A 21413-nucleotide genomic window follows, 5' to 3' on the forward strand; every position below is an offset into this window, starting at 1 on the left:
TTCACGTCCAATTCGTTCACCTACATCTGGGCATTGATTCTGACATTGTTTTAACGTATTTTGATAATTGATACGATTAAGATAATAGCTATGTATCTATTCACGATCTAAGCCTATAGGTAAAATTAGTCTTGTTCTAGTGCCCGTCTTTCTGAAACGCGCTTTGTTTAACAACGATCTGCAGCGTTGACGATTTTGTGATTATCAAAAAAATAATTCCCATCACTATCACCGGATCAATAGATGGTATATCAGTTGTGGTGTTTCACAACATTTGGCAGATCAAAAGGAACATATTTATATTGTCCTTTCCCAGAAGGTTGCCTACAATCAAATCTTTTATACATGTGCCAGGCATATTTTAACCCTTTCAACAAATTCATGTGACTGAAGATCGATAATTTTATCCGATAAGCGTTCGAAGCGTGCACTTGTTATGCCATTATTATGACAAATGAATGATGATGTTGATTGGATAGAGTATGCTGAGGATATATATATTTTTAATAACAGTAGCCTCCCTTCTGGGAAAGGATAGTAAAAGATTAACTGTTGATCTGACAAGACATGTATTCACATGAGTTGCAGTGAACGCCATAGTAGAAAATGTGGTATTATAGTATCTACATATTATCCAATAAAACAAAATTTAAAAAAAAACAAACTAGTATGCTAAATATGAGTTGCAAGTGTAACAGACTGGAAAAAAAATCTTATCATCTATTCTCTAACAACTGGTGAATATTTCAATTATTTTCTCCGAATCAACCCTTCTCTTTTCCCGTTTGAATCCGAAAAAAGAAACTATATTCTACTACCTCGATTGTAAATGATTAGTGTTATTTTTCGTTGATTTCACACGATCTAATCGTGTGGTTGCGTAGTCAACGTTCGTTTTTTTTGTTTGTATTTTAGATTTCTAGACACGCAAAATTTCGCATCAAACTGCATCCTACAAGACTTTACAGAACAACTTCGCACTCAGTTTCACGCGCACAAACACACGCACCCTTCCCCAATTGTAAAGATATAAAACGTCTCTTGCGTAGTTTTCGACCTTCCACCAATCTTCGGTCAAAATTTGAATGTCTCCATCGTTATAAAAATATCTTCCATCTGCTTTCACTGATTCACTTCATTTGGAACCGGTACCGTAGCCACTATTAACACTGTAACTGTTGCCACCGTAAGTATTATTACTATTGTTACTACCGCTAATGTTGCCTCCAACACCGTTGTTGCTGTTGCTTCCGCTACCAGCGCTGGAAGAAACAGCGTTGCCACCTGCGGCGGTGCTGCCTGTGTTTGCACCGCTTGCCCCGTGGTAGTGAGTATCGTACCGCCGGTAATACAACAGGTACGGCACACGAGGTGATTTCGGATGTAGCACATTGCTCTCCGGAACGGCCTTTACAGTACTATCATCGTACCGGATCCAGCTACCATAACCGGCATGGAACACATCTGTAATGTAATGCCCTTTGGAGGCCTCCTTGCCGTCGTGATAGACCACAGCAAATAGTTTGTACTGCTTCTGCTTGGGCGTGTAAGATTTGCCCTTTGAGGACATCAGTTCTAAAAAAAAGAAACCCTTTAGTGATAGCTTTCTAATGAATAAAACAGCATTTTAATCTTACTGGCGTCAATCTTCAGTTCGATCGGGAACTCGAGGGCCTTCAGTATTTTGGTGCACCCGTCCATCTTGTAGTCGAAGCACTTCAGGTGCAGGATCATCACAATGGGCAGCTCCTCTAGGGTTACCTGCTGCCAGGCGGCGATTTCCTGCTTCGTCTTGGAGCAGGTCATACCCTCGAGTGGGTCTTTGCCGACCAGCAGCTCCAGGGCGTCCTTGACGGAGGCCACTTTCTGCAAAATGTTTGATGGGAAACAATTAGAAACAGGATTGGTTGTTGCAGCTGGAATTTTTTGTTTTGTTAATATTGTCCAATTTATTCATCCTTTGCTCCTTCGTTGGACTTGAACCCATGTTTTTGTAACTGTTATACCTTGAATTTAACATAAAGGTCATTCTTCATTTTTCAATTTCCATAAAATACGAAATCGATGTTAGAATCATTGTTTCGGTTTGTTAAAAAATCTTTGTATTTATGGTGTTTTTTTAAAAAAAAACTGTTGCATGCTTGCACTGCTTTTTTATCGTGTGTTAAATTCAAATTTCGAAGTGGAAGAACAGTCACTTTTTTTTTCTTTTCTTTTTAAATGATTCAGCAACATTTAATTTTGATTTAATAACTGAATTACACCCAACCTGTTTCGCTGAATTTTAAACGGATCTGAATTTGGTATGTAAAATAAAAATTTAAATAAAATCCTTAAAATTTGTTCGTTAGATTTAAGTTGAGAAATCAAAAAGAAAATTTAAGATAAGATAACAGACAGATAAAACAATATCTAGGTATGATTTTTTTAAAAAGATTTTGACCCAAAGGAAAGTGATCGTTATTTTTTCAGTTTGAATATTCATTAGGTCCACCTGGCCACCAGTGAATTTAAAAGACTCCCTTCGGGCCCGCGGAAAACCGGGTTGAGCGAGATGAATCATCCAAAATTATGAAAATCCCCCCTGTATTTCCTGTTCTCTTCCAAAGGATTTGATTCTAGAGTTAAGCAAGCAATTGTTAAGATATAAAATGGCTGCATAAAGCCTCAAGGAAGGTATGAGCCATGTCATACACAAATTACAAAAAATGAAACTTGATTCAATGGACACAATTGTATACCTAGCGCTGGCTAGGTATAGAATTGTATCTACATGAGCGAGCGAATAGAAATAAGGGAGACAACTCGCTACCTAGTCCGATTCCAAAAATAGAACACGAGTCTGCTTTATCGACTCTAGTCTTGGTACATTCGAATTGGAAAACTGATTCCAAAAATGAACTGTCGCTAAGAAGTGCAGCATTTTCATTTTCTTTTAACAAATGCTACTTTTTTAGGGTGAATATTTAAATCAATCAGGGACATTGAAAAAAAAAAACTTACCTCAATATCCAGCTGCAGTGTGAAAAACGGCTGAATGTTATCAGTCGTATGATCACCTTCCCGGTGTACCCGAGATCGCAATTTACCCCCGAAGATGTCACTGATGGGCGACCGGCCGAAATCCGTTGTGCGCGTTACGGTTCCCTTGTTCCGGTACCCTCGGATGACCTATAAACAGTTGTAAAAACAGATTAGTTAAAACAATTATTTTAAAGTGGTATGGTTCCATTGAAAAAAAAAATGATAAAATACTGTATCTCTCCAATCTTAGATGATAAGGAATCAAAGTTCCATTGTGCTACCATCTTACACACAGGTGAGACAATTTACTATCCCCATCATTTGCCACAGATTGTGAGATTGAAAACTCAGTCTCTGCCGGCTTAAGGATGATGGGGTGTTAAGTTAAGGTGGGTGGTGGTGGGGAATTGAACTCACCAACCTGCGATCGTCAGATCACTGACGGAATGCTAGCAGCCACCAAACGACATACAAACAGAACCTACCTTCCAATCGTCCTGATCGTCACCATGCACATCGCCATTGGCCGTCTCCTCACCGTTGATCTCCGATTCATTTTTGCTGAGCTTCATAAGCTTTAAATATTGGAATAAAAATAATTTGTTATTCAAGTTCAACAGAAATTTATACCTTGTCATAAACTTTACCTCCAACATTTCATCGTTGAGCCGGTTCAGTACGCAACCAAGGAACTCTTCCGCGTCCTCCTGGCGACCCTCGATCTGGAAGATATCCGATCGGACTAGACTGAGCATCTTGTGAATCACGGTCGGTTCGAAGGGGGTGTCGCAGTTGATGTCCGGTGTTTCGTCCTTCTTCGATTTGTCGCGTTGCACCTTGGAGCGCAACTGCAGGGTTGAAAATTCGGCTGCGAATAAGGTCCTGTGCCGGGAAAAAGGACACAGATTATTTGACGTACTCATACATCACCATTTGAAATTTTTGTGGCATTTTTGTGAGTACTTACATCGCATCGATGAAAGGCTTTGGATGACGGCTGTTTCTCGCGGCCGGGAGCGACCGGATGGCTCTCATCAAGTGATAGAACGGCGGACAAGCCACCAGGGCTTGCAGGATGGCGTTGATGTAGCAGTAGTTGGATCTGTTGATCAGTCCTCGGGGCTGAATGCTGATGCTGTTGTTTTCGATTTGATAAGCGTTTAGGAATTCTGTAAAATAAAAAATCAATGTTAAAATATCAATCGAAACACGCTTCAGAGTGTTCAACTTTTTGTTTTTTAGAAAAGAAAATGTCGGTTTCAGCACTAGTGCCATTCGGATTTGATTGGAAATAACCAGATGGCAAACTCTCTGTGAAACCAAGGGGATCCCAAACGGGGGTCTAAACGAGGTCTTAATGTTTCGGATAGTTCTGATCAGAACGACCAGGACCGGTGAAACGATCTTCGGAAAAACCACTCGTAGGGGACTTTACTGTACCACATGTGTAACGCTAATTGTTCTATTGATAAATGAGGAACAATTTGCTGACTGCAGGTGGAAATATGATCGTTTCTATTGTGCTCGAATTGTAGATATAGAGGATTTGAACTCACTACCATTGAGACTAGATCACGAAGTGTTAACCACATAGACCACTTTCGCAACAAAATCGGCCTCGCTATTTTGGATTCTATTTGAAAAATTGATAGCTTTTCTTGCACATCCTATTCAAACAACGTGACATTGTGCTAACTTTTGCTGACTACTCAATGTTTTTTCCCGGCAGTTAAAATTGTAGTTTAAATCCGTTGTAAATCTCTTAACGATTCATCATAAAATCTATATCGAAAACTGAGCTTACCTCCTAACTTTTGCGAGTTTTCATCGAGCTGTTCAGGTTTGGTAGATGCGGCAGCGGCGGCAGTGGTCATGTTCGGTGCACCCTTTCCTTTGCCGGCGGCATTGCTCGTCCCGGTCCCAGCTGAGGCACTTGTGTTGGCTCCCGAAGCGGCCGACGAATATGACATGGGACCGGTGCTGCTGCTGCTACTGTTGTTCTTATCGAATGGAAGTACCTTGGCAACCGGTTTCTTGTTGGTCACCGGCGGTGTAGCGTTGCTGTTGTTGTCGGTAGATCCCGGTGCTGCCGTAGACGATTGATTGGTGCTGTTGCTGCCGCTGCGCTGAAGATTCGGGATGAAGCTGGGCGCAAACGGTGACGGTGTTGGAAGTGGCGGCCCCGGGTTGATAGTCGGGGTGATTTGCTGTGCCGGGATCGGAGCGTTTTGAGTGGAGGAAGCAGACGAGGACCCAGTACCGGAAGAAGATGATGAGTTGAACAGGCTAGCCCAGGACATCGCGGGCGGGGCTGTTGGCGTGGTAGATACGGGTGGTGCGTATTGCGGTGCTGGGACGATAATACGATCTGGTGGAGGTACCGATAGCAGCGGTGGGGGCCCTGGGGGAGGAAGCGGAGCTGTCATCGGATGTAAACGTTCTTCGCGCTGGGGAATGGCTTCAACTTTCTTTGATTCCATCAGGACCGGGCCTGAGCTCATGGATGGAGCAGAGGGTGCTGTGTTGTTGTTGTTGTTGCTGTTGCCAATATTATCGTTATAAGATTTCTGCGGAGCCAACTGTTGTTTGTGCATCGATAAAGGTGCCGTTGTCGTTCCGAGGGTAGTGAACGGAACGGGCGAGGTATTTTTCTGATAAGGCTTGGAAGTGATAGTGGGCCCGACGGTTGAAGGACTACTGATGAATTCTTTGTTGGGGATGGCTGATACAGAAACCGATGCCGTAGTCTTCTTGTGGTGGGTGGTAGCGCTGTTATGCTGCACGATAGTTGTGGTAGACGATGTGAATGATGAAATCGTGGTGGCCGTTTGGTGTGAGCTTGAGTGGATTCCCGATGAAGAACCCCGGTACGGTCCGTTGCGACGATCATCTTTGAGAACGAATTTCTCCTGAATAGCCCGGGCTAGACGAGCGGTTTCATCGGTCTGGTTCTGGTGTTTGTTGCTATTTACATAGATTTGGTTTGGCACTGGTTTGCTGCTGGTAGAAACTTCGTTTGCATTGTTTTTCTCGCTAACGACGGTTGCTGGAGTCGCCACGGAGGCCACTTCATTCGTTTTCTTTTTCGGGTTGTTGTTGGTGTCGTGCTGCGACATCGTTGATTGATGATGCTGCGGCGGTAATTGTTGATGGTGTTGTTGCTGATGTTGTTGTTGTTGCTGTTCCATTTTAAGGAACTCGATCGGAATTGGCGGCGGAGGTTTGTTGAGCTGAGGTGGAGGGACATGTGTTATTGTTATCGGTAATGGAATTGGAATCTGTGGTGGGGACGTTACGATAGCTGACGATGGAGGTCCCGTTGAGTGCGGTGTAGGGGTTGAAGGAATTTGTGGAGGAACATCTTGAATCAATATTGGCTGTGGTTCCGCAATTTGTGTTTGAAGAATTGGTTCGGCCCGGTAGTTGCCATCGGATGATTGACTGTGGTGAACGTGCTGCTGCTGCTGCACCGGGACTGGTGATAAAGGTTGATTGTAAGAAGATTGATGTGACGGGTCGACAATGTAATTATTCTCCTGATCCATAATGTTTGGCTGTTGCTCGATTTGATTAACTGCTTGTGAATCATGGGAAATTTCAACTATCTGCTGTTGATGATGCTGATGATGATGTTCTTGCGGTGGTGGCTGTTGCTGTTGTTGTGGTGTAATATACATTTCATTCTGAGCTAGATTTTGTTGTGAAGATGAAGCTGATGAAGGAGACGAAATCATGTTGTTTGCCGGAGAAATCAAAGCGTTGTTATTGATGTTATATTCTTCGGACGGAGCCGGTGTTATTTGGTCGTATTCTTCGGCTTGAATGGGAGTTGGAGGTCCCATTTGCATGGTAAAGTTTGGTACATTGGGATCTAACACGTGAGCGATAGGTTGCATCGGTGGACCCGGCTGTATTATAGTGCCATCGTCTTCATGTGGAATATACTCTCCAGCTTCTGGATTGTATTCGATCATTTGTGGTGGTTGCCACATGCCCGGATGCATAACAGCTTCTTCTGGAGCTTGCTGAGAATGCTGATCGTCTCCTTTGTCATCGTACATTGGATACTCTGGCTGGTACATCGTCGGGTACATAACACTGGGGTATCCGTAAACTGGAGAATACATCGGCATCTGGAATATTGGAGCCCCGGCAGCATGTTGTGCCGATTGGGGAGGTCCAACTTGGGTTGGCTGATAGAATTGTACCGGGAAGTAATATCCGCCGCTGTAGCCGTACGGTTGAGCAGGACTCATGATCTGCTGGTGTTCCAGTGCCATCGGGTGTTGAACAAGTTCTGGCGTGTGCTGTTGTGGAGGCTGTTGTGGCTGGCTTTGGGCTTGATTTTGGCTTTGCCCTTGTGATTGTGGCGGTGCATTCACTTGGCCTGATGATAGTTGAACTTGCCCTTGACCTTGTTGTTGTTGCACGGAAGGTGGCGGTTGTTGATGAGTCGATGCTACGACCGATTGTTGTTGACTGATATGATGTGAAATGTAGCCACCTCTAGGTCGTGGGTTGCCACCTCCACGACCAGGTCTTCCACTGCGTCTTATTCCTGGAGGCGTCATGATGGCCATTTCATGCCCAGCCGGTATTTCACCAGCAATGTAAGTTCCTGCTGAACCTGGAGGAGTTCCGGTTGCGGCCATGTACGGTGGAATACCGTGGGGAACGAAACCGTGAACGTTTACATTGGCGGTTAGATTGCTCACGTACACGTTTCCTGGTAGCGGCTGGGGTATAACTTGCATGGGATAAACCGGGTTTCCGGGATGCCCTCCAGCAGTCATGTACTGCGCTGGATACAAGGCTTGGTGTGGTGGCGGTGCTAAAACGGTCTGGGATGCTTGTTGCTCCACCGAACCACGGTTAGGTACGCTGCTATGGCCATTGGGCGGCGGATTCCCTGGAGTGGTCGGTACTTGGCCTTGTTGTTGTTGTTGCTGCTGCTGCTGCTGTTGTTGTTGTTGTTGTTGTTGTTGTTGTTGCGGTTGTTGCACGGATGGCGCCTGCGATTGCTGCTGCTGCTGTTGTTGTTGCGGCTGATAGTGCGGGTTATTGGTATGCGGCGGCATACTGCTGCTAACGGAAAGTGTTGACGATTCTGAGACCGTTGAGCTGAACGAGGGTTCAACCGGTCTACTCAAACTTCTTCCACTGTTGGTTGAACTGGCGGCAGACCGCGAATGGTTATTGCTATTACTGCCGCTGCTGCTATTGTTACCCGTGGAACCACTCTGGCCCTGATCGTTATCACCGTATTCGACAAATGACGACTCGTTATTACTGTTCACTGCAGGAAGAAAAAGAAAACAGGGATAAGTAAGTATTCCGAAATGTTTCTACATTAACAAACAAAGTGAAAATGAGCTCTAGGCAAACAAATAGATCTATGCGAAACAAATTACAAAGAAATTTTTATATTGTTCAATGAGAGAACAAGTAGCATGTTTTAGACAAAAACACGTCTAGTGAGAAACTACATTTCGACGTATTTTGTTTTGATCCTATTCACTGTCTGCATTAACAAAAAACGTCGCTTATCACTTTTCAATGATTTACTGTATTGTTAACGTATATAATATGTAAATCGGGAGAAAAAATCTATAGACTTCTTGTTGATGTAAATCTTAAGTTAATAACCGGTGTCAATTTTGAAGCTACAATCCGATTTATCCCCATCTGCCGATATTGAATTTGAATAAAAACCCTGATCAAATATCAATACCACTCGATAATGATAGTGTGATAGCTACACGTTTTTATTTATAATGAACTGTACTGCATTTTTTTCTGGCAAGAAAAACACATCCAATTACCATAAAATCCATAATAAAAGAAAATGTAACACCTTATTTCATGAACACCTCTTGAAGCCATGGATAAATATTGTTCAAATTTTCAGTACAACTGCCTAGTACCTAATATAACGTTAGTGCCTATGTGCGAAATTTTGTGACGATCTGTCAAGAAGTTTTTGAGATAGCCTCCAATGAAGATTTTCGAATGCAACGAACACTACGCACAATCCCTTTGAATGGCCTAAATGCTATTTTTGATTGTGGTCTCCATTTCCTGCAGCTGAACCTTCAAAATTACTCAAAAATTTGTATTCGATCGAGGTTCAGCAGATTGTTCACCTTCGGCACGAAAACCAAATCGTTCAACTTTTATCTCTACTTACTCTAACAAAGTTTTCGGGTAATTGCACGATTCCAGATCCAACCAACAACAGAACAGGGCAACACATCGTGGCATTCAGGCGAGACGTTTCAACGATAAAATTTTTGTCCAGAGATCTGCCAGAGGCCTGCTGAAAATTTTGTTTCGCAGTAGATTTTTGTTTTTTCAACATTTCACCCGTGGGCGATCCAACTATTTTGCCCACGATTTGAACACCGTATTTTGTTCATTTTATAGCTGGACCTCTCCAGTCGAAATGTTTGGATTACGCTTAACCAGTCACATTTCTTGTCTTCATGGAAACAGCCGTCTTCGCTTTAATTCACATCTGGCTCACCGTTCGATCCTCTAGATCTCCTCGAATGATTTCACTGCATGAACTTTGGTCGAAAGGTTGATTTGGGTCTCCTAATGGGACTTAATTCGATTTTCACGATCGCGCCGAAAAATGTTGGACGAAAGACTTCTTTATTGGACGCTATTTCAAATTGCACTTGATAGATTATCATAAAATTATGCACATGTAATCATTACTTCACTAGTTAGGTACTTCCACTGAAAATTTTATCTTTCCATCCATGCATTCAAAAGAAAAAAAAATGTCTCGTCTTTTCCTCGAATACAGTTTCTTATCTGATATACATAATTTGAGTTTTGTACAAAAAATGTTTTTAAAAGTTGTTTGATAATTACTGAATAATTTTACTCAAACATTAAAGCACAGGAAAACAGTTGCTAGGGAATTAGTTCAGAAAGCAGTTCTCTAGATAAACCGCTTTGCAAAGTTTTCAATGTTCTTGGAAAAGTTGTGTGTGACACTTGTTCTGGGGTCTGAAAATTCATGATATGGACAGCTTGGATTTTATGGCATCGAATTTGGTTAAACATGTGACAGCTTCTGCATTTAGAAGGAATTTCCAACGCGGTACTATGTTGAATCACTCAAATAACAGGATAATTAACATTGTACGTGTGAACTTTAGCAGCAAAGTAAGTCGTCTAAAAAGAGGTAAGTAAACTAATAGCAGCGTAACTAACAAAAACTATTAACAACAGATTTCATAAACACAACAAATAAAAACACAACGAAAAAAAACTAAATAATAGTGAGGGCAACTGCAACAACGGGTAAGTAGGTAGTAATAAAAAAGGTAGCGCAAAAAGGTGTGAGCAACAACAACTCTGAACATCTGAGGAATCACAAAAACCACTAGAGAAGTGGCGTGAAAGTGGGAAACGGATAATAACAATAATCAATTATCAAAATAGTGTGTAATATAATACAAGAACCAAACGGAAACAGAAATCACTGCTAAAGGCAGGAACAACAACCGCTTACCGCTAGTAGAACTGTTTGGCAGTACTGTAGAGGAAGAAGAAGCAGAACTGCCCACCGGATGATGCCCGGTTGGCCAAGATTGCTGCTGCTGTTGTTGTTGGTTGTTGTTGCCGTTGTTGTTGTTATTATTGGTTTGATTGTGTTGTTGTTGTTGATGATAATAGTGATGATGGTAGTTGTGATTCTGCTGTTGTTGATGGTGGTGGTGATGTGCGAGAGATCTTCCACCGTACTGGTCCTGTTGAAATCTTGGACCGCCTCGTTTTGAATGAGGATACCGACCATAGCCAGACCTAGTCGAATAACCGGTGGCTTCGTTTCCCGATTGGTATTGTTGTTGTTGTTGATTGTGGTGATGATGATACTGATAGTGGGTAGTTGAAGAGTTCGGGTGCGAGTAAGCCTCGCCGCCGCCCGACGTCCCGGAGTTGTTGGAAAAGTGAGAGTGGGACGACGGCTGATACCTTCGGTTGGACTCATACGGTACATACTCGTACAACCCGGACACCGAAGATCCATCTGAGGACGACATAACCGAAGAGGCGTTCGATGGCCTACGCTTGGGACGGTATGGCTTGCGGTTGCCTTTATAGGTTCCGGCAGTTCCTCCACTAACGACGCCTGGTTCGCCGCTACTTTCGGCACCGGTCGCAACCCCAGTCGGGGTGTACAGAGTCGAAGCCAGGACGCTCTTCACACCGTCATCAACGTCGCTAAGATCGAGAAACTCGTAACACTCTTGAGGCTTCTTCTTCAGAACAGTTTCAAGTGGGTTGGTGATTTTATTTAAATTTGTTTGTGTTTTGGGTTTGGGATCATTTTCCGAATCAAAAGCAAATCAATAATCGTGCATCAGGGATAGTATTCCACATTGACCCACGCAACCAGACAACACATCCAGCCGTACATAAACAAACATACAGTAGTGCGCGTATGTACAGAGCATTGTATTTTTTGATAAAATTTTGGGGAAAAAGGCGCCAAATTATACAAAACGAAGATTGAAAAGCGAGAAATTTGGACAGCGTTGTAATTCGTTTGCCGAAAGTCAATCACGGGAGCAGGACCAGGAATATGGTTGGTTTCCGTTTTCGGGTTGCAGATTGTTTGAACGGTTGATTGCAGATTTGAGGATTGGGGAACCGGATTAGTTTCAGGTGTTTAATTTCGAGTGTTTGTTTCATTATATTTGTTCATCGACATCATAAACGGAAGAGAAAGAAAAGAGAAAAAGGAATAAACAACTATTAAGTATTTTCATAGAAAATTTTAACATTGTGCATAAACAATCATATTCTTCAAACGTGTAAATAATTATGAAAATTTGGTTGTGTAGTAAAGTAGTGACCCTCTCACTGTTCAGGAAGAACTTTACCGGTACTACAGATTAATATATCACCGTAGCCACCAAGTAAAAGTGTTCGCTTCGTCTATTGCGTGCTCTTTTCTCCCCCAAATAAGAATAAAAGCAAACAGTTGAGTCGCCGCGACTGTTAAGCGGGCCATAGACTACACGAATGGAGTGTGCAAATTCGATGATTCCACGACAATTGTTTGATCTGTGCTCGGCCACACACGATACAAACGAATTTCGCGCGAACACAAACGATTGCTGGCGAAAACAGCAACAGCAACAAAAAAAGCCATCTCCACCCAGGCTGGAGCTGAGTAAATGGCATGAATTTTGTACAAACAGCACCATACACCATGCCACAGTAGACTGAGTCGATTTGGGGTTATTTTTGAATTTCTCAAACCCTGGGGTCTTAAAAGCTTTGTTTTGGTCCAAAACTCATCCATGATTTTTTGCAGAGTTTTTAAGTAACGTTTACATAAGTAAATTTGAACTTTTAGGTTTGTATGGGAAACTTGAACATTTTGTACTGAAAAATCAACATCATTTTTGTTTCTTCTGGAAAACCAAGCCTGCTAATGGTTTTTGTGCCAATTTGTAAGTTTCTTCGAGGAAATTTTCCGTTGAACAACTTTGCCGAATATCATAACTTCGTATCTTTTTAGACAAAAAAGTTATTAGCTGTTCAACAGGTGTATGTCTTTTTGGATTGATAAACCATAAATTCAATTGACACCACTGCATGTGCCCCACGAAGTCAGAGGACTGAACCAGCTGTCAAATCGCATACAAACGCAACGTACCAAATTTTTGGTACCAGAACGTCAGTGTGGTTCCCGAAATTAAACACTTCACCCCATAACAGACTCGAAATAGGGTAACATTTTGGTTGCCAAACGCATCTGTTGTTGTCATAGTGCAAATTTATAATCAATTTTAACAAGAATTAAGGTACACCGGGGCAAGTGCAAACTCGGGGCAAGTGCAAACGATCAACTTTCCTCTGTTACAAAAAAATTAAAAAATATTTCTTCTTCTAGAAGTTGTTGTTGTTGTCCAAACCAACAATCTTACATAGATAAACTGAACTTTCTTTCAATTATTCACTAAAAACACGGCACTGTTTGATTACACACGAATTCAAGTACGTACTAGACATGAAAAGTGTGTTTTTGTTTTGCTTTTTTTGGCTACAAAAAAGGGCATTCAAATCCGATTTTTCGTCGAAAGGTGCGTGTTTGGGACTGATATTCAGATGAAAGCAGAAAATTTATGATAAATTTTCAGTAGACCCTAAAAATTGTGAAAATAATATTCACTCCTGTCAACCCCCACTGCGGGGCAAGTGCAAACGATTCTACCGGGGTAAGTGCAAACGCACCTTTAAGCCATGTAACATCAGACATTAAAAAAATCATCTCAAAAATGGTTCAGCATTATATTAGAGTGGTCAGAAAGGGTATCCAAAGTGTTGTATCTGAAGCGGATATTCAAAATTCCGTAATGCCTTGGCAAATGAAGGTCTTTTGCTTCAAATAACAGTCAGCAAAACTGAAGTTCCAAAAAGTAATTAATATAGCAGAAAAACAGCAAATACATAAAAAAAAGTTGATAAAACATACCGGAACATGTATTAAATTCGTTTAAGTAACGATACACTGACGCATCTTTGAATAAGTTTGGAAAAAGCATTGCGTTTGCACTTGCCCCCATAAACGGGGCAAGTGCAAACTTAGAAATTTTTTCACAAAAGTGCCCTTATTTTTTACCAACAATTTTTAATTTTTCACTTTCTACGGGAATTTGTTGAGAACCATTTTAATGATGCAACGAACGATAATTGATAATTTTTGAAGATTTACATATTTTTCTAGGACATGTGAAAGTTGAACTATGGTGAAAACCGTTTGCACTTGCCCCGGTGTACCTTATACTGAAAACTCTGGATTTTGTGCCCAACCATAACTTATTAATGTTACCAAAGATCCCTTTGATTGACATTCCCGAGCCGCAGATATCATTTTAAGGATTAATGAAAAATTGCCTCTGGTTGAAATTGTTGCAATGAAGACGGCCATGTTGCCCATATACGTGTTTCACTCGTTTCAATTTTCTTCTTCCTGCAGGGTTCTTGACTGAAATCTTGGTACGGAAATGTTTGCTTTTTTCAGCCCCTTGCACGAAGTATGGCATGAAAAGAGGTCTTGCAATACCTCGCTAGGCACCCAGCAGTGGTGTCAATTAAATTCATTGTTTATCAATGCCAAAAGACATACACCTGTTAAAGAGCTAATAACTTTTTTGTCTAAAAAGATACAAAGTAATGATATTGGAAAAAGTTGTTCAACGGGAAATTTCCTTGAAGAAATTTATAAATTTGCACAAAAACAATTAGCAATTAGCTGGCTCGGTTCCACAGAAGAAAAAAATATGATGTTGATTTTTCAGTACAAAATATTCAATTTTCCCATACAAACTTAAAAGTTCAAATTTACTCATGTAAACGTTACTTTAAAATTTTGCAATAAATCATGGATGAGTTTTGGACCAAAACAAAGCTTTTAAGACCCCAGGGTTTGAGAAATTCAAAAATGACCCCAAATCGACTCAGTCTAATGCCACAGGGGGTTGTTTGTACAAAATATTTCGATCCCGACCGATTTTACTCAAACCGTTTGGGCTATCATTCAAACAGTGCCATACATGATGCAAATCGTATTCACAGCGACAGAACTTCATCGCATTTGCACAAATGTGGTGTAGTCTATGGCCCGCTTTATACTAGCATACATAGATTAATAAAGTTATACACTCGGCAAAATGAAACTTTTTGAGTAAAATGCCTCAATAAACATATCTGATTGAAAAAAAAAATATATATATATATAAATAAACAAAATGCGTGGATATAAACTGATTGCAACAATAGAAAAGAATAGGAGATTTTGGAAAAAAAAATCACACCAGAAAAATTTTCCAATTGTACATTGTATTGTTATATTTTTCCCGGAATTTTAAGCCAATAGGTTTATTTATCCCAAATTGTCATGTTATCCTTCCAATGGAGCATATATGAAGCACCCCAAAAACCAAATTTATCGACTCAATCATTTAAAGCGGGCCACAGACTACACAACATTTGTACAAATGCGATGAAATTCGATGAAATTTTGTCGCTGTAAACACGATTTGCATAGTGTATGGCACTGCTTGAATGAGCGCCCAAACGGTTGGAGTAAAATCGGTCGGGATCGAAATATTTCGTACAAACCATCCTCCCAGCCGGGGTGGAGATGGTTTTTTTTGTTGCTGTTGCTGTTTTCGCCAGCAATCATTTGTGTTCGCGTGAAAAATGTTTGTATAGTGTGTGGGCGAGCATAGATCAAACAATCGTCGTGGAATCATCGAATTTGTACAGGCCATTTGTGTAGTCTATGGCCCGCTTAACACTCATCCGCATCAGATTTCGTTACCCTAATCAGCACTAGGAGTGTCAATTTGACACTACAAGCTCAAATCGTTATAACTTTTGGCGTGTTCAACCGATCCATACAAAACTTATATCAATAGAAACCTTGTAAAGTCAGTAAAATATGTTCAGAATATTTTATTTACCTTAAGCTACTAGTTTTCCCATTATTCAGCATGAAAGAAAAAAAAATCCGAAAAAACATACCTCAGGAAAACTGCTGTAGTTCATATATTACACGTCCAAAAAAATATTTGCCTTAAGCGGGCCACAGACTACACAACATTTGTACAAATGCGATGAAATTCGATGAAATTTTGTTGCTGTGTACACGATTTGCTGTGGAGATGTTTTTTTTGTCGTTGTTGCTGTTATCGCCAGCAATCGTTTGTGTTCGCGTAAAATATGTTGGTATCGTGTGTGGGCGAGCAGAGATCAAACAATCGTCGTGTAATCATCGAATTTGTACAGGCCATTTGTGTAGTCTATGACCCGCTTTATGCATATGAAAGCTGAAGTTAATAACTACATCATGAAGCCAAGAAATAATTTTTTAAATTTTTTTTTTCAATGAAAGGGTCACACAAAATTCAAAAAAGTGGTCTGAAAAACCTACTTTTCATTCGATTGCTAGTGTTTGAGCGATGGTGAAGTTTTTGAAAAAAATATGACTACAAAATTTATTGAAATTCTAACTATTTGCTGTCTTTAGATTTTCGATGCAACAAAAATTGAATTTACTGGAATTTTTCAAAGTTCACTACTTTGCGCGATTTTTTTACTAATTGAAATTTTATCTGTTTTTGTGGTCCACCGTCAGGTTGTACCCGGTTTTTCAGTGCTCTTACTTTGTTTGGACCAATCAAAAGTATATTCATTGGAAAGCAAATTTAATCTACATTCTAGCACATTCTAGTGAGGTGCAACAATTAACGCTGTGAGATTTGACAAAAATATGAAAATTATAAGCGTAAAATCATTCCTGAATTTCTAGAACTACAAGCAGCGCGTCCAGCAAAACGTGTTTGTTTGCTCTCCGAGTAGGTACGGTGGGTGGTGATTTTGGCAGAGAGCCAAGCCGAGAAAAGAAATAATGAGGCGAGTCGTGACAAGCAAACGCGAACTACTATCAATAGAAAATTTCCAACCAAGAAACGCCCGACACGCATCATTATTTCGTCTCTCGGCTTGGCTCTCTTCTCAAATCACCACCCACCGTACCTGCTCGGAGAGCAAACAAACACGTTTTGCTGGACGCGCTGCTTGTACTGCTTCGTTCTAGAAACTCATGAATGATTTTACGTTTATAATTTTCATTTTTTTTTTTTGAAATCTCACAGTGTGTATTGTTGCACCTCACTAGAATGTAGATAAAATTTGCTCCATTTTCCAATGAATACATTTTTGATTGGTCCAAACAAAGTAAAAGCACTGAAAATCCGGGTACAACCTGACGGTGGACCCCAAAAACAGATGAAATTTCAATTTGTAAAAAATCGCGCAAAGTAGTGAACTTTGAAAAAAAATTGTAGTCATATTTTTTCAAAAACTCTACCATCGCTCCACTATGGAGTTTGAGGCGGCAAAAAGTCAAAAACTGAACTTTATCGGATCGCTTTCTTATTTTTACTGGTTAATAACTTTATATTTAACTAAGATATTCCCAGTTTTTCAACTCATTATCTTGAATACTGAACGCACCACAGGCATCAGACTTAGAAAAATTGAAAAAATTATATAATGAAAAAAAAAATGTAAATCACATATATTTCCGTGGAAAACATTTTTTTCTTAAATTTAAAGTACACCATATGAAAGCTTATATTAAAAGCTATCATTTGAAGTATTCAAAAATTTTACACACTAAATTGATCTATGCTAAAAATCAGTAAATAATAATTTTTTTCAAAAGTCAAAAACTTTATAGCCTTGCCAAACAAAATCCCCGCATTTCCCCATACTCTTTTCACTGTCAAGATCTAGTATAAAGTCATAATAATACAATGAAAGAGATTCCATGCACCTTAAAGCACCGTTTTTTGAGTTATAGTCAAATAAAGCTGAAAATATCATGCAAATGGGTAATTTTCACCCATTTATGAGTATAAATTCAACAAAGTTTATGTTGGTTTGTCAAAAAAAATGTTTTTCAAGATTGATCAATCATTTCACACATTTTTCTCTTGAGTTTCATGAAATGACTTGATATTATTTATCATTTAATGATCAATTAGTCCAAAACCCGGTTTTCAAAAGAAATAAAAAGTAGGGTCAAAAATAACACCAAGCATCGTACTTTAAAAGTTATATATACAAATTTTTTGTAAGAATTTACTTTAAGTTCGTTAAAATAGTAATTTTCATTCAAAATTTCAAAAAATAACAAAATAGTCTAAAATTCCTAATCATACTTTTTGCCGCCTCATTGCATGGAACTGCCCCATAGTGCGCTCGAACAATATTTACTAGCAATCGAATAAAAAAGTAGGTTTTTCAGATCACTTTTTTCAACTTTTTGTGACCCTATCATTATTTTTTTTAATAAATCTTGGCTTCATGATGTAGACATTAACTTCACTTGACTTGATTCTATGTAAATAAAATTAAAAAAAAAATACAATCATCTACTGAAATGATTTATTATTCTAGTAGATACTAGTAGAATACTCGTCTAAGTTCAAATCCCACCGCGGATAGACTTTTTTTTTTTGCTAGATAATCAATTTCATTTCTGAGTGAAATAGTCTGGAAAAACGGGTGGTGGTTGATATCGTTGAAATAAGGGCGTTTAGTTCTAGCGTTGATCGCCCTTAGTAGAAATTTTTCTTCCCACTTGTACAGAAAAGGTTTTTGTTACCATCAATCAACTTTCTGCAAAAGTTTAGTATGAAATTTTACGCTTTGGATTAGAAAACTTAATTTTAGATTTCGGTAACAGATTTTTTTCAGTCATCGTTGAAATCTTGTTTTCTACTAAAACATTGTAATAAAATATTATAATACAGTACAACATCTGACAGATATGTGAAAGCTTGGTAGATACATTGTTTATTGTTTATAAAAAAAAACCATCTGACGTAAATGTCTTAATGGTTTACTTAATCTAGGTCTATCTTGACATACATTCAAAATTTTCTTATTAATTAGTTCTTAATTGGTCACTTATGCTGGATTCGATCAAGCGTTTAAAGGTTGCAGTTGAGACATTAAAGTCAAAGAGAGCATAATTGCGTAAGAAGCTTACTTTTGCAGAACGCAGAGGGTCATTGCTACCATAGCGCGTATTTCTTGATTCCAGTGATAGCCAGTCACGATTTCGCAGGGTTCTTTCTGGAGCATAAATATGACAGCGCGAAAGTATCCAAGAGCAATCGATTTCGTTTTTGAGAATTTTCGCCACAAACAGTGATTGGCTAATATCATGGCGATTCGACAGCGTGTGGAGGCCAAGTAAAGCGCAGCGTTGTGCATAAGGTGGCAGATTTCGAGGATTATCCCACGGTAGTTCACGCAGAGCATAACGTACGAATTTTCGTTGAACCGCTTCAAAACGCGCCACCCATGTAGTTTCGAATGGCCACCACACCAGATTTGCAGATTCTAATATTGAACGAACCAGGCAGCAATACAGAGCTCGTAGACAAACAGGATCTGTAAATTCTTTACTCAGACGTATGACAAACCCCAGCATTCGATTGGCCTTTTCAAGTATAGCACAGTAGTGTTCCTTGAATGTCATATGACTATCCAAAACAACGCCAAGGTCCTTAATTTGATTAACACGATGTAGAAGTTCGCCCTGGATATAATAGTCGTACAAAAATGGAAGTTTCTTGCGTCCAAATGTTATGATACAGCACTTAGAAACGCTTAAGGCCAGTAGGTTGACAGCACACCAGTTCACTACTGTATCGAGGAATTGCTGAAGTATCTGACAATCTGCCAAACTGTTAACGTTCAGAAAAATTTTCAAATCATCCGCGTACATAAGTACTCCGCATCCAAAAAGCAGCATATTAATATCATTGCAGAACAGGGTGAACAATAAAGGGCCCAAATTACTTCCTTGTGGTACTCCTGAAGTCGGAATGAAATCTGAAGATTCAGATGTTCCGATTTTAACAGCAAGACGACGATTTGTTAAATAGCTTCTGATCCACGCACAAAATCTCTCAGATAATCCCAGGCGTTCTAGCTTTAAAAGTAAAATTAAAAGTAAAATTAAGTACATGTTCTTGCAACAGTTATAAAGAAGTTAATAATAAATAAAAACTCCTCTTTTAAAAACGCTTAACCGCTACGCTAAGCAGAATAGATGGTTACAAAAGAATGGAAAAGAAATAATGAATAAATGAATGAAAATGTGCTGGATAAGTTAAAATTGCACACACGTAAGTTTTTTTTTCGTTCACTCCTCCTGATGTGCTGTCAATTTTTTTTCTCTTCAAAGGGTCCCCTCAGCCGGCCCCAGAAGTTTCCCACAGTTTCAGTGGCTGGTTGCTGCCTTCTCCATTATCATCTCCGATCAACTCGACGAACAACTTCTTCCATCCATCCGGACAGCCAACCAACCATTAACACCGAGTTGCAATTAATGGACAGAACGACTAAACTAGCTTTTCCCGACTACCCTTCTTTTTTCTCTCAACCACCAGAGCGCCCAGTATCTATATAGGTATGGATTAGAAAAAAACCCAAGTCAACGAGTCGACTTACGACTTACCGTTTTAGAATGATCCATCGCACTCTGGACGAACAGCAGTCATTTTCTTTTCTGCTGGCAATGTGCGGTACTCCTGCGAGAAAATTTCAGTATCCCCAGACGACTTTCTCAGCAACACCTAATAGGCATTCTTTTTTCTGCCAGGACCCTTTTTGCTTTCCGAAGCACCGTGTTCGGAGTAACTTTTGGCCAATACTTCGAGTCCGAAATGGAAAGATCTTGATTTTCCCGGTGAAAACAGCACTTGGCACCCTCTTTTTTGGTACTTAGGAAGCTGACCAGCGTAACTTTTTTTCTTTATTTCTTACTCAACTGCAAAAAACCCAAAAGAGGAATGAAATACAATACGAAACCTCACTAGGATACTTTTTTCTCCGCTTTTCGCTGTCGTAGTATTTCTTGAATTTCTTGCTTTTATTTAGCTTTGCCTTCTTTTCTCATCCAAAATGGCTTGGAAATGCGACAAAGGTTGCAAGGAAAGGGTACAGAGACGAGGTTTTCCCGTTTGACGACTCGGATGACGATGGATTCTTTTTTTTTTACCGGACACCACCGGATTTCGTCTTTGGTGAACTTTTCTCGAATGCTACATAACTCTTGTAGTTTCCGATTCCACTTTTATTTCCCAACAATCCCAATGGCAGTCACTTTTACAAAACCTTTACCAATTTCAATCACCAAACACTATAATTGAACCTTTTTCTGGATTTTCAAACAATCAGCCTACTTATGCCTGCCCACAATGGAGAAAATCTTCGCCGTATTCTTCCAGTCCGCACCACGTCTTGTTCTACCAACTCGTCCGAACGCTTCTTCTTCTTCTTCTGCTGAACTCGGCTCGGGCCTTTTCCGGAGTGAAAAAAAACCTTCCCTTTTCAATACCCTACACTGGTAGCCACTTAATAGCCCGCGGGCGGTCAAAATATCGACTGAATCGGCTGCCGGAACACTTCCGCCGGAAACGGACAGTTCCCACCGGGTCTCAAACGTTCGCGAGGCAGGGTTAAAATCCTTTTTTCCTGGCGACAACGACGGCGATACGAGCACAGACCACTTTTTTCTGCGAATGACTTTTCCGTTTTTTCGCTCGCTGGCCTGTCCCTCGGCCGAGCTTGACAGTTTGCAAAAGAGAAACGTCAAAATCGTCTCTCTCAACCGGATATGGATAGAGCTGGGCGGTAGAAAGTAAAATGCCGGACGGAAATTCGATTTGATTAGGTAGTCTGTTCAGAGACCAAAGCTGTAAAAATATGTTTTTTTTTTCAAATTGAATCAAATTCATGAAAGACTGCAAGATGAGTGTAACCCATTTATTTGA

The 21413-nt window shown here is 40.1% G+C and overlaps 1 protein-coding gene across 6 annotated transcripts; it reads right to left on the minus strand.

The window, feature by feature from the left end:
* Positions 1 to 839: 839 nt before the first annotated feature.
* LOC129751240 (uncharacterized) lies at positions 840 to 21173 on the minus strand. 6 transcript variants are annotated; one of them, XM_055746618.1, is made up of 10 exons: positions 20978 to 21173; positions 20096 to 20407; positions 10550 to 11300; positions 4829 to 8320; positions 3992 to 4193; positions 3672 to 3906; positions 3510 to 3599; positions 3004 to 3171; positions 1638 to 1866; positions 840 to 1575 (listed from the first exon to the last, which is right to left on the minus strand). In XM_055746618.1, the coding sequence occupies exons 2-10, from the start codon at positions 20111 to 20113 to the stop codon at positions 1136 to 1138; spliced, it is 5625 nt and encodes a 1874-aa protein (XP_055602593.1). In that variant the 5' UTR covers positions 20114 to 20407; positions 20978 to 21173; the 3' UTR covers positions 840 to 1135. The 6 variants fall into 6 exon arrangements, with proteins under 6 accessions (XP_055602593.1, XP_055602592.1, XP_055602596.1 ...); XM_055746617.1 differs by having other exon boundaries at positions 20761 to 21173; XM_055746621.1 differs by having other exon boundaries at positions 4829 to 6254; positions 6321 to 8320; positions 20096 to 21173.
* Between the last annotated feature and the right edge of the window lie 240 nt (positions 21174 to 21413).

Source organism: Uranotaenia lowii, chromosome 3 (genome assembly GCF_029784155.1).
Source record: "Uranotaenia lowii strain MFRU-FL chromosome 3, ASM2978415v1, whole genome shotgun sequence".
NCBI lineage: Eukaryota > Metazoa > Arthropoda > Insecta > Diptera > Culicidae > Uranotaenia > Uranotaenia lowii.

Coding starts and splice junctions, on each gene's coding strand:
- LOC129751240 (XM_055746618.1), bottom strand. Junction 8,321..10,549: donor GCCAAACAGTTCTACTAGCG/GTAAGCGGTTGT, acceptor TTCTTCCTGCAG/TGAACAGTAATAACGAGTCG. Junction 3,907..3,991: donor AAGCCTTTCATCGATGCGAT/GTAAGTACTCAC, acceptor TTCCCGGCACAG/GACCTTATTCGCAGCCGAAT.